This window comes from Indicator indicator, chromosome 7 (assembly GCF_027791375.1).
Source record: "Indicator indicator isolate 239-I01 chromosome 7, UM_Iind_1.1, whole genome shotgun sequence".
Taxonomy (NCBI): domain Eukaryota; kingdom Metazoa; phylum Chordata; class Aves; order Piciformes; family Indicatoridae; genus Indicator; species Indicator indicator.
Window position 1 is genome coordinate 9905728 of NC_072016.1, and position 16633 is coordinate 9922360.

Genomic DNA, 16633 nt, shown 5'->3' on the forward strand with positions numbered 1-16633 from the left:
CACAGCATTTTACTCATTTTCCGATCCTTCAGAGAGCAGGCAGCTCTCACAGGCCAGGTAACTAAGTGCCTAGCACAGGTAATGAAAAGAGCCTCAAAAACACATTTCAGCAGAAATCATCATCCAGTGGGGTGCCCTGGCCAGATCTTTCTCCACCAATATTCCACATCCTGTGCTTTTCTGAAAGCCCTTCTGTTTAAGGCTCAGCTACCCAGAAAAGTCTGGCCAATGATAGTTCAACCACCTCTATTATACCTCTGTAACGCCTGATACAGACACTTCAACTGCAGGAGGCTTCTTCCTGGCATTGCTCCAACAGTTGCCAATGCACACTTGGCTAAAGATTCTCTCTCTTCTAAAGCAACTTCTCACTCAAGAAGCATGGCTATCATACTGGCTTGCAGTCTCATTGCCTCACAAACCTGTTTTTAGCTCAGATGGCAAATTTGGTTTACAGAGACCTCCTGCCTGAATTGCAGGTCTGCCTGTCTGCTTCTCCCACCACACACTGTGAGCAATGCTTCCCATGCACAAGGTCACCAATGCCCCTTTACAAGCAGGCTCACTAGTCTCGTGTCTTGCACCAGGCTTTGGATACTCAAACATGAGCAAAACCTTGTCCCATGCTGGTTCAGATAGCAGGTCTGTCCAGGAGTAGAAGGGCCCCAGCCCAGATACCATTCTGCATCCCCAACCACACTCTCACTATAGTGTCAAATGCTACCAACATTTTGCTGATTGAGAACAAAGCTAGAAGGACACTCTGGTGGCAGAACAAGGGCCTTTCATGTACTTCCCCAGCCCTCCACCTTGCAACAGACTAACATGGAGAAACCCAGCCAAGGCCCCAGCCAAGAGGGCAGGAGGAAGATTTCATAGCCCTGGATCTCTCAGGACTCCTTCACCTGCACCTGGTGTGGGGCAGAGACCTTTCCCTTTGGGTTAAGAACTGCTATAAAAGAGAGGGAAAAGTCATCTTAATAATTACTAAAACTAACAAGAACCTTGAACTTTGCATCCTACTACATTCTCTCATGACGAGACTGCACAAACAGGCACACGGACCCTACATGTGCCATGCCTTGACTACCATCACAAATTATACCAACCCATTACAAACAAGCCACATAATTCAGAACCAACTCCAAAACCCCACAGCAGACAGATTGAGCTGTAATTCTCCTGCCTCTCTATTTCCAATGAATGCCCAAATTCATGGCTCTCACAGTCTCACCATGTAAATTCTCATCCAGTTCAAAAGGAGTTGTGGTTTGAAATAACTCAATCTGGGAAGCCATACTAGAAAAGGGATTAGAGCAGCAGACAAAGATGCTTTCAAGGCAGAACTTTGCAGTGCTTTAGCTGGATCAACCTATAAATTTTTTTAGCTGAGTACATTCCACTTTTCTATCATTAATGAGAATACTGTCCGTCTCCCTCTTATCTCCTCTTCTCACATATTTTTCCTTTTATTCATGCAATCTCTTTTATAAAGAAAATACACCAAGCACCTGACTGGTGCCAGATAAGGTAAAATAAGTCCTTTGCTATTAAGAAGCCATATCAATAAGGGACAGGAATTAGAAAACTTCCCCTCCAACTTAGTTCTGATCAGCAGCACAACACAGAGCAGACCTCTCTTCTCTTGCATGTCTCATATTCTCATTAAAAAATCAATCAATCAATCAATCAATCAATCAATCAAAGCCTAAGAAGTCTGAAGACTAATACTACTGACCTTCTTTTTAGTGACTTTTCAAATACACAGCTGAAGTTGGCAGCAACAGAGCTTTATAAGTATGGTCATGACTCTTCAACCTGTAAGTACAATATTGACATGGTGTGCTAGTAAAGAACTAGAATCCTAGAAGAGAGAAACACTAACAAATACCCAGTCATCTCCCCCACTGCGTTGTTCAGAAAGCATTCTCCCTGGTCTTCTGAAAGAGGCAAGTAAACATTTCAGACAGGCAGCCCTATTTTCCTGCACCTGCTGGTATTGATTGCAGCTGGGGGTGGGGGGTTTCCAGTCAGCCACAAACTGCAGGGAAAGGCTGATAAGCATTTAGAGCTCCCACTCCTTCCTGCCTGCCCCCATGAGGTCCTACAGCACTTCTGGCAAGAGCTAAATAATGATGTTTTATACATTCTCTTCCATCCAACAGATTTTACAAACATCCATTCATTTTAAGCCTCAACAATAGCCCTGCATGTGAATTAACTCTTCCATGTAGACAGGGAAGCCAAGGCATGGGGCGATGCACACACCCATTAGGCAGAATGGCAAGACCAAAACTGAAGAAGGCAACCTTTATGCACATCTTGCTCTCCTCTGGCACCCCAAGGAAGCATATGGGAACTCCGCCCATGCCTTTCTCTCTGCCTTGAAAGTCCGCAGGAGCTCTGTGCTCAAGCCCTCTGCTCCACTAACTTCTCACTTAACTGAATCCCACCAAGGGCCTCAATGCATTTCCAGGAGCACAGCAGCAGCATCACCCACTGAAAAGGTATCAGCAGTACCCACATTCTACAGACTGGCAGAGTCTTTGAAGCTGTGCCAAAACATTTCCTTCATGGATCCTGAGGCCTTTAGCCCATCACTGACCTAAATGATTTGCTGTGGCTCAGTGCTAGTTTTTTCTAAATCCCAAGCATCCATTTTAGTCCCAAGCATGCCAGTAGCTGCAACCACTTTTCCCAGGAAGAAATGTTTTCATTCCACTGTACAGCGGCCAGGATGAATTCTAGTCCCTTCTGTACTCCCGCAGTCGTAAGAAAGAAAAGGAAACAGAAACAGTAAGACTTCTGCAGCATCCTCAAGTTTGTCAAAATATTGTGGAGTCTCAAGAACAGGACCTGTCAGGATAAGAATATCCTCTACAGATGAGGCATCAGGGAGAGAAACAATGAAGCGCAAGTCCCCTGCCCTCATCTACCAGCAATAACTGCTCTAGGAGAGGAAGAAAATCAGAAGCAACGTGGGTCTATCAACTGCTATCCTCAAGAGCTAGTTCTGGGGACAAAAGAGGGCAAAGCAGTTGAAGAGATGTAACATACACACTGCTTCAGTCAGCAGCTGCCAGGATTCAGATTGCTGCTTGCTGGCACTTACAGGTTAACATCATCCCTTCTCCCAACCCTGCAGCACTGCTGGCAGTTGCTGGGCAGGTACTGGCAGTTTCACAGGCACATGAGTCAGGCTAGAGGGGACAGGAGCAGAGTCCCCAGCACTGGGACTCCCATCTTCAGGAAAAATCCTGGCAGCGATTAGAAATGACCCAAACAGGAGATGGTATCAGCTGCAAAGAGGAGTGAAATGCTTTACCACAGCTGAGTGCAAGCTAAGACTATGTTCCTCTCTCACAGAGGGAATCCCAGACAGCAGGAGTTTCACAGAGTCAATGACTCCAAGCAGGTTTTCATATCAATATTGCAGCAGCCTGTCTCTCCAGCATGCATTTGCCAAGCCCCAGCTCCCCTCCCCACCCATTGCAGTATTTTCCTTCCTTTACAAATGCCCACGCTCCCTCTAGCGCCCAGCTCTGCTTTTCACGCCCTAGCAACCCGGCACCCTTTTCACAGCCTGCACCCCAGGGTGTCCAAATCACGCTGGAGCTAATTAAAAGTGATGCTATTTCAGGCACAGAGGCCCTGTGGTCTGCAGATCTGCCTGGATTGCATTTGTGCCATGTATCAGAATACAAAGGGGAGAAAACATCCTGACAACTTCAGTGTCAGGGATTCTCCTTGAGTAAGAGGGCTTTGCCACTCATTTCAGTGCAAAAGCAATCAGGTCTCCTTCAGGACTGAGAGGAAGGGAAAAAATGAAAGGTTTGATTATTCAGCATCAATCTTTTCTGGCCACAAGGCCTAGGAATTGATCCTAAAATTTCCATAGCAGATCGTTTATCAAATATGTTTAACGCTCACACAGCCACACTCCTCAAACATGCAGCAAACCTTATTCAGTTCCCAGTGTCACAACACCCCACAAAAAAAGGCAGAAAAGGAAATGCTGCCATGTCCTTATTTTTGAATGGAAGAAATGTCAACAAAGATGCTGCAGTTTACCTTGGAGACTGATGGGAAATTAGGATTTGGGAATTTGTTTGCCTTGAATTTCTGCAAGAAGTTTAAGCAAACCAAGAGACTCGCATGCAACAAAACAATATTTTCCAACTAAAGGTTATTGCAGCTTAAAATCCCTGATGAGCGCAGCCAAGTACATCACCAGATCAGTCTCCAGGATGGCTTTCAGTGTGGGTCAAACTCTCACCTCCCAGAGCAAAGCAAGAGAGAAGGAAGGGCTATCTATGCACAGCACTGCTTTTATATTTTTCTAAACTTGCTACTACAAATCCAACTATAAATTTGGAAATTCTCAAGAAGTTTCATCTTCCTACAACTTTTCATTTTAGAAAATATTTGTCTCGTTCCATCTCCCTTTTGGGGAGTTCTCCTGCCTAGTATTAATTATCTGCTCAAACCCATTTTCAAAATACTTTGTCATCTAATCGGATGAATGTTTTCCATTTTAAAAAAATTATAAGATTCACATAGCTGTTTCTGTTTGTGTTTTAATCACTGTGGCAGCTTAGCCACAAATCCCAGGCCTCATCCCTGAGCATGAAAAAGCCCTTGTACTGAAGTCTGAAAGGAAACTGCTGACAGGCACCTAGAACAGGAGCAGTTCTAGTACTGAGCTCTGAGCTCCAGAAACGTCAACAGCTTGCTATGCTAGGCAGGGTAGTGGCCCAGGGAATCTGCCAGCTTCACAGGATCCAAAAGTAACATCAAGACTCATCCAGTGGACATTGATCTGACTTTGCAATTAAACCAACCTGGAGAGAAATAACCTGAAAAATCTTTTCCAGCTACCTTCTTCCTCCTCTGCTGACTCAATGCAAACATTAAAGCAATTGCCATGCAAAAGTTTCCTTTTTATTACCCCATCTTCTATTTGAATATTAATTAAAAACAGATGGGCAAAGTCCTGGAGAAGGACTTTACTGGCAAGCTTCATTATTAAAGGTAGTGGAGGACTGGAAATGCGTAAAGACATCATGACACAGCCAGCCTACCTTCAAAAGCAACCAGACCAAAGCCCAGCTAAGAGCCATTTGTGGAAGAAACAGTATAGAACAGCAATTAAAACAGCTACTAAATGCAGTGCAATTAATACAAATGCTTTGTTACCATGTTGCACTCCAGGAGTAAACATTTTAGACTGAAATCCAACTGGACTGTTGGAGCAGTTACCAATGGCTGACAACTAAATGCAGCATTGCCTGCCTAAGGATTCATTTTCTCCCCTTCCTCCCTTCCAAGCATAGCAGTCTACTTGGAATTGCAAATATTGCCCATCTCGTTCTGCCCATCACACACTGCATTGCTAGGCATCTTAATGAAAAACTACCTGGCACACAGCAAGCCCATCAGCCTCCTCAGCTTGTAATTTGCCATGGGAGTGAGTAATGCCTCAGTATCAAACCACCAGTACATTAGCAGATCACACCAGAACACTGCCAACAGCGTTCAGAGGAATCATTCCCGGAAGAGACAGGCTTCACTGCGAGAACTTGTACAACCTGCTTCTCACTGCCAGCCCTCAGAGCTTGCACAAGGTAAGAGATTAGTACCAGGAGGAAAAGAATCGCTGAAGCCTATTCGGAGCGGGGTTGTTACCATCAGGTCACATCTACACAAGTTCTGAAAACCTCCAAAGACAGAGTCCCAAAACTTTCTGCTGCTTTGCTGCACAGCTTTCTTCGAGAATAGATTCTTACTAACGTCCCATCTGACATGATGTTGTACCTCTTGTCACATGTTAATTCCTCTTCAACCAGTAAGATCTTCTCTTCTCCAGGTGGCTATTGGCTGCTGTAGTACTACTACCCTCCTCTTTACCAAAGTCCTGTCCCAAAGACATCTCCTATTCCCAGTCTTGGAGCAAATCTTGTTAACTCTAGAGGTGATGGCCAGAGATTGACTGGGCCTCTGGACAAAACAGACTGAATGACAAGATAAAAAATGAAGCAAGGCCCCAGTCCAGTCTCTCACCAGCTTTCACCCTGCCTTACCCAGATTTCAGAGCTGGAACCGTGCTATAAGCATCAATGCAAATGTGTGACCTCCACAACCAGCAGCATTTAGGCACACTACACTTCCCCAGGTTTATGTGATGCACTGCAATGAGATAAAAATATGTACTTCTGACATTTTTTTCTATATTATGAAAAAACCCAAGCCCCAGGATCGTAGAGGAGCTTGACCTGGATGAAGCAAACTGTAGTATTACACGTCTTGGACAAATGCCCTCTCCTGCTCTTGCTGTGGCATTTTAGTACATTTCCTCATCTTCCTATCTGAAGGTTGCCTCTGGTTGCTATGAAGGCAAAGGCATGGTGATCATAAACTGAGGCTAGGCTTCTCCATCGATAATGGATTGCAATTGTGTATTCTAGAGTTTCAGATAAAGCTTAAAAAGTGCATCTTTGCTTCTTATGTTGAACTATCCACTCACAACACCACAGAAGTTGTAGTACTTCCATTATGGAAAAAGCATGGTCAGAATTAGGTACCTCCTATAAACAACTACATTCATCAGAGTGACAACTGTGCAACCTAATGACAACAGTCTCCATTTGCCATTCCACTAGTGATCGTATCAGAAGAGCAATCTGAGCAAGTGTGTTTTATCCAGTGTAGCTTGTTGAAATCTCTTGAAAAAGCTATTGTCAAGAAACAAGATATCAAGATTTAAAGCTGTAACGGCATTAAAGGTGCTGCTACTTATTTTTGTGGGTCCTTATCCTAGAAATCAAGGAGAGAGGAAGGAAGAAAAGATAATCTGAAGGATCAGATCATCTTCAGAGGATCACCAGAGAGCATCTGGTGAGCAAAACAAGAAAAATTTTCATGCAATAACATAACCATCCAGAGAGAGGGGAAAACAAGCATAGAGAATACAACCACTCACAGAATAGGACATTTGTACAGTGTGTTCAGAGAGGAATGGCTTTGAAAATAGAATGGCTTGCAGATCTTCTGGCAATAATAGCGGTTTTCACTAAAAATTATCCTGCCTTCAGAAAAGCCTGAGAAAGAAAACATTTGATCTGATCTCTACTAGGTCCCTCAAGAGTTTCAGTGACCTCAATAAATGCTTCTTCTAGGGCAGACTGATACTTGAAGCCCAAATACAATCCTTTTTCTAATATCAAACCCACTGAATCAAGCCAAGTTCCCTTCCCAAGAACACAAAGAACACAAACCTCATTTCTACACAGAACAATGTTTTTGCATTTCCATAACAATTTCCACTTGAAGATCTTCAGGTATTGTACAAAGCTGAAATGAATTCTGCTCCACAACACCACTTTGTGGTAGCTAAGTAGTACTATCCTCACTTAACATGGAAGAGGAGATCCAAAAAGGTTAATTGTCTTTCCTAAGGTCATAGAAAAAGCCTCTGGGCAGGACAAAGCAGAGACTCCAAATTCCCCAATCTCACCAGCCTTTTGCCTCTATCCTAATCCTGACCTCACTATCTGTAAGTGGAAAAAAACAAAAGTTCATTGCCAAGGAGGAATTATTTTTTATTAAGTTAAGTGAGAATTGAGGGATGTTGTACAAAAGGGGGTTAGGAAATGAAGAGGGAATTTCTCTCAATTTTAAAAAGTAGGAGATTTTTAACTTTTCAGGTAACAGGACACACAGCAGCTGCAAAGCCCTCCCTTTCATGGACTGTCTGTAGATATCCCAGTAAACCCCTGATTTTTTATTACCATGTTTTCTTCTTCCTTGCAATTCCATCCAGTTTTTAGGAATCCTCCACCACTAACATCTGATTTGAAATATACTGCTTCATTCCATGAAATTTGATTGATCGTATTTTTAATAAATCATAAGTGACAAAGCTTAGGGTTTGAAGTCTGTTCTAGTAACAATGAACTGGTAAAAGCAAGCTGTATGCCTCTACTGCTTTGGAAACCTGAAAGCAACAGCATGCTGACATGTCTTACCTGCTCTCCTAGGTCATGTAGCATAATCATGATATGTGAGTTAATATCTTTCATCCATTTCAATACACCTTTCTGTTGCTTTATGTCTACTGTGACCTAAGAAAATACATGCTTTGAGATGAAAAGATTGGGAACCAATGTGGCTGGCATAAGAAACCACATATTCTTCCAGTGACCTTGGGCAAAAGGCTTGATACTCCTGGTCCACAGCCACCCCAAGAGTAGAATTAGGTAAAAATTGAACTGCAGAAGAAAAACAGGCATTGGATTCAGCCTGCTCTGCTAATAAATGAAAGGACCCAGGCTCAAGCATTTACTTTTCCCTCTACAGTGTTAAAAAAAAATCCAATTAATCACTAAATGCAGCGTGTTTCCTCAAAGAGATGGGAGAGAGAAAAATCCCCAGATGCTAAACTTCATATTAGGAAAAGCACAAAAAGATAACACTAGTTATTTATTAATATGCATGCTTTTCCCTCCTACAAACACCACACTGGCAATAAACACCAGACTTTTACTTTGGCTTGTGCTTTTGAGTTGGAAGCTTTCAGTGCATAGTACTTCAGGTGCAAAATATTAATGGAAAGTCCTGAACAATGAAGATGTTTTCCCTGATTATCTGTCTCAGTCACCCAAAAAGAATAAAGGAAACTTGTTAGATATAAAAAGCATATTTCTGTAAAAGAAAGCAAGGAAGAAGGGAGAATTTTGTGAAAATCACTTTCTAATCCAAACTTTTGAAAAAATAACCTTTCTTTCCCCTGCAAATGTCTATGGAATGAGTTTTCTATGCTACTTGAACTAGAAATACTCAAAACTATTGGAAATGCATGCTGAGAAGGAGGGGGTTGATTTTGGCTTTTTTTGCTCAACACCCCTTTAGCTTTTTTTGCTCAACACCCCTTGATTCAGCACTTAAATGTAAGAGAAGGCATACAGGTTGTTGACTTCATTACATACCATGCTATATTAAAAATAAATATTCCTTAAGACAAGTGTAGTGCTAAAATGTACCATACAGCTGTTTTCTCTTGAATGTTTGCTTTCATCTTTAATGAGAGTGGAATTCATGTCTGGCAAACACAACTGCCTTTAAAAATTGGTTAAATCAAAGTAACATCTACATTGCTGTCAGACTTACTGCCTAAGTAATAATAAAGAGAGAAAAAAAAACTTCAAAAAAATATAGAGGTGGTTGAATTGCACATTGTGAAGCTGTAGTTGATGCATAGGCAGATAGACAATTTGGCTTTTAATGAATAGTAAGTTTCATGAAGAACGTATCTGAAAATCCAGCCAATCTGTTTTGTGCTGTTAATTGCTTTATGTCAATTTCCAATAGTGGCAAAACAATAAAAGAGCCATTTTCAAGGCAGGGACAAGCTATAATAATCAGAATAATGGGAACTTTGTCACCAGACATAAAGGTTTCCCGGAATCCTTTAAATTACACCTATTCTCAGAGTTTACATCAGAGTGGAAATCGTATTTCTGATACCGAGTTAAAAGAAAATTGAAGTTCTGCCTACACCATCTGCCGGGCATTGGAAAGCAGGGTGCGAGGGAGGGCCCTGCGCTATCATGGCACAATAGCGTGTGGGCTGTTGGGACACCCCCTACACTCACACGTAGTCCCACAGACTTTCAGGGACACCTCAGTGACTCATTATTACTGACTCCAGGGAAAAGGCATAAGATGCCATCGATCTTTTATAAACTTTTCACTGTGCCTGCACTACCTGCCTCCTTTCAGAGCCCCTTAGCGTGTTGGAGTGGGGGGGGAGGTGAGGGAGTTCCACCCCGAAATTAATTAACATGATCTCTCCTGTCGCCAGCATGCACAGCGGGGAGCAGGAGGGCTTCTCCGCCACCGCTGGACATCATTCATCCCCTGGCACAGAAGCAGTGAAGCATGCCGAGCTGTATATTACATATGAAGAGACAGAGAGAAAGGGGACACAGCTGTTCAAGCACATGGGACGGCCGGGAGTGGGGAGCCTAGGTCTTTCCCAGCGCAAGGGAGAAGGCTCCGGAGAGCCCGACCCCTTAGGCACCGCTCCGACCGCGCTATCCCGGAGATCACAGCTCTGTCTCCGGGGGCGGGGGCAGAGAACGGTGTTCCCATTCTCCTTCATCTTTTGCCAGGAAAACTTTTCTCTTTTTCTGTTGCCATCACTGCGTGTCCCACTCATCCTAGCGGTATGAGCGAGGTGCCCGTCGGTCGCCCCTCTCCTCCCCGCACCCCGAGCCGCAGCGGCAAGCGCGGTGGCATCTCGCCTCCCGGCTGGGCACACGGCTCCTTCCCTGTCAAGCCGGGCCGGGATGGGTCATGGGGCGGTACTCACGCTGCTGTTGTGTCCGGACCAGTGCACCATGGCTTGGTTGTGCGCTGCATCCCCGGTGAGCGCGAAGGTGGTGCTGCTCAGCCTCAGCTCCTCTGCCCCTCGCAGCCGCGCCGCTCTGCCCTCTTCCAGTGGCCCGTGGGGCTGAGCACGGCCGCCGCGCTGCCCCTCGGCGGTGGGCAACCCCCGGCCGCCGCCCGCCGGCAGCACTCGGCGCCCCTCACTGTTCCGCCGGGTCCGCGGCGCCGCCGGGCCCCGGCCCTCGGGCGCGCCGCCGCCCGCCCCCGCCGAGCGGAGCGCCGCTCCCCGCGGTCCCGCGCGGCCCCCCGACTCCCTGCCCGGCAGAGGCTCCGCGGCGGCCGCTGCCTCGGCCGAGCCCCGCACCCTGCCGCCCGGCCAGCTCCGTAATCCTCGCGGTGGCGGCGGCTGTGGCTGTCGCTGCTCCTGCCTAAGGCGAGCCGAGGAGGACGGCCAGGAGGGCGACGGAGACGAGCAGGATCGGCAAGTTATTTCGGCGCCGGTGCAACACCAAGAGAGGAGTAAGAGCCATGTCCAGGCGAGAAAAACGGTGTGACAGGTCGGAAAGCAGTTAGTCCCCTTCTCCATGTCTTTGCAGAGCGAGTCGGGGGGCTCGGAGAGGGAGGGGGGACGAGGAGCTGCCTTTAGGGCTTTTTTTTTTTTTTTAAGGCGAAAGAGACCAGATTCCAATTATAACAATTATTATTTGCAAAAGGCTTCTCTTTCGCTCTCCTTCTTTCTCTTCCCCCTTTCTCAGCCTCTGAGATGATGACCAGGAAAAAAAAAATGAAAAGAAGGGAAAAAAGAAAGAAAAAACCAAAAACTCTCTCCCCGGTAGTTGGATTCCGTTCCTTACTGTTGGTGGATCTTTTTTTTTTTTTTTTTTTTAAAGTGCTTTTCAGTGAAACTGTTCACGTTCAAGGATTTGATCAAGTGAGAGGGTAACACCACACGGGGGGAGGAGCCCCGAGCCTTGCCAAGCCGCCGCCGCCGCTGAAATACACCATCGAGTCACCAGCCGCGCTGCGCCGCGCCGCCGGGGGCCGGGAGCGGGGCCGGGGGCGGGAGCGGGACACCGCGCCGCACCGAATCAGCTGGAGCATCACCCAGCCTTTTCTCCTGATTTGGTATGTGTGCGCCTGCCTGAGACAAGGCAGCCGTCATTCGGTGTTTCTCCGGATGTATATTTACATATACTTGTGTTTACAGCAGCGTAGGTATTCCTCGCCCTGAGCGTATGCACACACATGTATGCACAAAGGCTGGGTGTGCGTAAGGGGCATAAAGGGCAACGCAGCCGGGTTGAGTAGCTCCTGGGTGACTTCCTCTGTGTAGCGGCGTATCGGCGGACTCAGCCATGCAGCATCACCGCTCCAGAGCCCGCTCCGGGCATGTGGATGTGCCCGTCTCGAGCGGAGCTTCCCGGCCGTGGGAACCCGCGCGTGTGCGTGGGAATCCCAGCCACCTTGCCCCACTCTCCGGGGATGGAGACTGGCAGGAGGGGGCCAAGAAAGGGCAGTATCTGCAGGCGGCTCACTGCAGTAGCATCTCGGGACTGCGCTGGGAGAAGGAGCAAAGAAAGGAGTTGTATTTCTTTAGGTTATGGCAGTGCAGTGCTCCCGCTCCCATCGCAGGGATGCAACATTTGCCCCGACCAGGACACCTGCTTTCTGCTGGCAAAGCCTAAGGAGCCTTTCCAGCCTCAGCCCCCGGATAGGGTGTGAGTAATGGCACGGTGCTAAGGGGAGAGGACAGGCTGCTGCCTCCCACGGCTGCGGAGCCTCCCCCCATCCTCCCGGGGGGTCACCCTTGTCATAGCTGTTCGTGCCTGTGCCACGTTCCTTCGGAGCGATTCATTGCAGCAACACACCGGTACTTTCTCTTCAGATCAAACCCACGGTCGCCCTTCCCCCCGTTCTCCTGCTCCCTTAAAAAGTGTCAATAATTAGCGTTATATTAATCGTCTCTTCCTCCCATTTACCATGTCAGCCATTCTTTGCCGTCCAAGGACGGATTCAGCAACTACGCGGCTCTCCCTGCGGTCTTTGCCCCCCACCCACTGCCAGTCCCAGAGCACGGACGGCTCAACAGTTTCTGGTGCCTAATGTGAGTTTTCCAGCGCGGCAGGGAGCGGGTGAGAGAGGGACAGAGAAAGGACCGGTAATGGCTGTATCGTCACTGGGAGGGCGTTGGAATTACTTTGCTGGGCGATGCCCCACGCTTGCCACCTCCTGCTGCAGAGTCTCAGCGGGGCTGAGGGGGTCTGTCCAGCCCGGCTGCCGCTGGGGAGGGCAAGGAGCTGTTGGAGGGAAGAAGGGACTGCAAACACCGCTGGCTGCTGCAAACGGTGGGAGCTCTCGCTAAATGGCTGTCCTGCAGGAAGGAAGAGAGGGTCCAGGGTGTCACTGGGTTTGCAGAGAAAAGAGCTTACAGTTCAAGGAAAACAAGGGGCAGGGGGCTGAGCGAGCCGGTACGCGGTGGGTCCCTGCCTGTGAGCCGCAAATCCCGACGCAGAGAGGGAAAGTGGGAGGTGGGGGCAGGGGAAGCAAATCATCCCTCCCCAACCCAACGGATGTTATTTCTGGCTTGGATTCGGCACCCGTTCAAACTACGCTGCCAAAATGTTTAGGAGATGACATTTAATTTATGTGGGAGCAGTGACGTGTGCCTCAGCCAGAGCTGATCCATACAGCCGCGGGCGAGGGGACTGCACAAGTCACACACACCTGTGGCAGGCACTGCTCTGCCTGCACAGAGCCAGGCCGGCCCCACGACTGTCCCCCACCCCCTACTGCCTGTAAAGGAGCGACATGGCTGGGAAGGGGAAGGACCTCAAATGTCTCCCTAGATTGACTGCTGCAAACTTGTGCCTAGGTATGTGGTATCTGCGGCACACATACCACCCCTGAATCTTGCCATTGCTATGCACTGTGAAGGGATGCACTGCCCATTTAGTGTCAAACTCCTACACTGAAGCTGCAGATATGGCACACAGAGGTTGTCCTTATATTACAATTGAAGTTTCTCCAGTCCATCTGAACCCAGCAGCAGCTTGCTGCTGCTCCTGAAGATCTCTGCATGTCCTGAACCCTGTTTGCCAAAAATTAAAAGTTACCATGGGGCAAGAAATTGCTACTGCTTAAACCATTATGCAGTCCACCCAGTCCCATTTATGTTCTCTGCTTTGCTGGACACTGTTTGGGATTTAGTCCTTGTTCAACTGTGGATCAGCCACTCATTTTTGTAGCAGCATCCCTGACTTCATAAACAAAAGTCCACCCACACCAAGACAGGACTTGTGGACACATCTCTTTTCCCAAATCCTGCCAGCATAAGGCATTCCTTCATGTCCCTCATATTGCTCATTGTCACTGCAAGAGCCCAGCTGTGCTGGAGGTGGCACAGAAGGTGATGGACTTCATGCACACGTGTGTTTACCAACACTCTCCTTAGGGCAATGCTTTCACCACCCCTGCAGCAAGTCTCTTCTACCCTGCAGACTGAAGAGCTGCTACTTGCAACTGAAATCACTGCTTGCGAATATCATCCACATCTGCCATATTTAAGGACAATCCCAGATATTCAGCGCATACTATGTCAGCAAGACTACCCCAGACTCCCATTTCTTAGACAGATACCCACAGGAAGGGCTAATGTTTCCAAAGAAAATATTAAAAACCCCTTCATCAGTGCCTGCTTATTGCTGTTAAATAATAGGACACACGTCTGAAGTCCCGCTGATAATATGAGACTGTGTATTAAAATCTCACACTGGATCTCCCAGCTCTTAGCAGGTGCCTCAGTACCAAAGAGAGAAATAGCAGTCAAAGCTCTCAAATCCCCTTTTTTTTCCTCTAGAAGACAAAGGTAATGTGAGCAACATCCCCATCTCCTGCACGATTTGCGAACTGCGTGCCCATCACCAGCACACAGAAAAGGGACTTTTTCCAGTTTGTACCAGGAATATCAGGTTTGCCTCAAAACCTGGCCTCTTGTACGACGTGATGACAGGGAGGATGTCATTTGACATTGCTAGGTTGGTGCAGTCTATACCCAAGAATAGGAAGGCTATAGTCCAAAACAGTATCCATTACAGGCTGTTTTAATTCCTAGTCTAATCCATTACAATCTGCTTTAATCCCTACCCAGATGCAAACATCCATTCAAAGAAGCAGGGGTTGGTGTTATGTTCTGTTGGACCATGTTGATTTTTAATTGATGTAAGGCAACCATATGCCATAACACCAGGCAATGCAGTAGATTTCTAAGTAAGCAAGTAAGTGAACGTTCTGGAAGGCAAATTGTGACACAAATACAAAGCAGCAGAATATGCCTATAACCAAAGGGAAGCTGGGTTCAATTAAGGAGAAAGAGGCAATTGGGGGAGTTATGGTTGTTTGGAAGGGATGACTTGTATGGAAGAACTCTAATGACACTATCCATTAAAGAAAAAACATATAGCCTGGCAATTATTTCATGCCAAAGCCTTCTAAAGCAGCATTAATCATTTGGTGGTTTCATTTTATTTATTTTTTTTCCTATTCTGTGACTTCTGTTTCGGGGGGGGGGGAGAGGGGTGTATTTAAAAAAAAAAGAAAGCAACCTTAGAGTTAACTCCTATCACACATCAAATGGCTTCACCATCACTAGCTCCACTGCTGGTTGTAGATGTGCTTCCCAATAACCCCATTCCTTTTGTTTTGCCCAGCTCTGTCCATCATTGCTCCATGCACCTCTCCTGAAGCAGTGCCTCTCCCAGTTACTACCATCCCAGGAAATTTCTGAGTGCAAGCTGGAACCTTACTTGCTTGAACCTGAAGGAAAGAGGGGAGGAGCTGGGAAAGATCATAAGAAGAAAGTTTAGAGTGGAAAAAAAATGCCCCAGGTACACAGCACTTTCTTCATAGACATATACCGTCCCCTATACTCCTATAAGATCTCCTATACTACCCAAGCTCTCTTGAGGGAGGAAATCCCACATGTACTAACAGAATAATCAATGCTTGCTTCAGTTAACTTTAACCTATTCATTACATGTGAGAGTAGTCACTGGAAAACAATGCAGTTTTGTGATAATGGTATGTGTTTCCTAAGGAAAGGCTTGAATCTACCTAAACAAATATTAAAACTCGAAGTGTCCCTATGTTCTCAAAGTATCACCTACAGGCAGGGCCCCCACTATTTCTGCTGGTACAGCACCACCCCCATTATGGGACAGATTTTCTCCTAGCCCAGCCAGTCAGAGTGTGCAGCAGACAGTTCGCTTCTGAAGCACAGCAAAGCTGTGGCAGGGAGCCTTTTGCATTGCCAGTCCTGCTGCAAAGCTCCTAAAAGGGGCTGCAAAGATGCTGCAAGAGGGAATCTAGATCCTGCACTAAACAAGTGGGAGTTGAGCAGCCCAGCATAAAACTATGCAACATGGGTACCACATATCAGCATGCCAAGGGAAGTGTTTCACACGTCCTCGGTCATGGCTCAGTGATGGGACAGTTTGATCACAGATGATCTTGGAGCAGTGTTCTCATGAAGTAGTGGGCCCCCTCGCCACATCACACCATCTGCACGATGCCCTGAAGCAGAATGTACCAGAGGCCACAATGGAACTGCAGCAGGTAGAGGCTTAGCAGAGTAAAAAATTACATCTGTGGATCTCACCCCCAGGTTCAGAACTTCACCAGGCTTATCATATGCAAGCAGCCTGTCTGCATCCCCTTTCTTTTTTTTTTTTTTTTCTTTTTTTTTTTTTTAAAGTCCAAACAACATGTCTGTGGTAGACAAAAGGGACCATTTCATTCAGGAATACTCAAGACAGTTCCACTATCTTCATCCACAGCTAAGGCTATCTAAAAGGTGCACAATCTGTACAGTGCAGGACTTGGTGATGCAAAAAGAAGGCAGAGGTGTTTTGAATGCTCTGGGAAGATTCTGCAGTTAATGTTGGAAGATTCTCTAGCTGATATTGGGATCTTGTATTGGTCCTAAAGCCAAGATAAGAAAATCTGCTGATAATCAGTATCATCAGGAATGCCAAAGAGCTTATCAGAATGGAATGAGTGCATGGACTTGAAGCATATGCAAAGACAAGTTGTGCAGCACAGAAGTTCACTGTGTTGAATTCACTGTGTACCACAGGTTGCATACATTTCTGTCCTGGAGACCTGAGTCAGGATTACAGGATTCCCTGTCTCCCAGAATTCAAATCATCCAGGGCCACAGCACAATCAATTTTCAGAAGCATTTGCCAAGTTT

The 16633-nt window shown here is 46.6% G+C and overlaps 1 protein-coding gene across 1 annotated transcript in view; it reads right to left on the minus strand.

The window, feature by feature from the left end:
• The window catches only part of SORCS3 (sortilin related VPS10 domain containing receptor 3), a 306703-nt gene extending 295731 nt beyond the window's left edge, over positions 1 to 10972 (minus strand). Inside the window, exon 1 of the mRNA XM_054382068.1 lies at positions 10370 to 10972. Coding sequence (XP_054238043.1) covers positions 10370 to 10972 — 603 coding nt within the window. The remainder of the gene's footprint in view (positions 1 to 10369) is intronic.
• Between the last annotated feature and the right edge of the window lie 5661 nt (positions 10973 to 16633).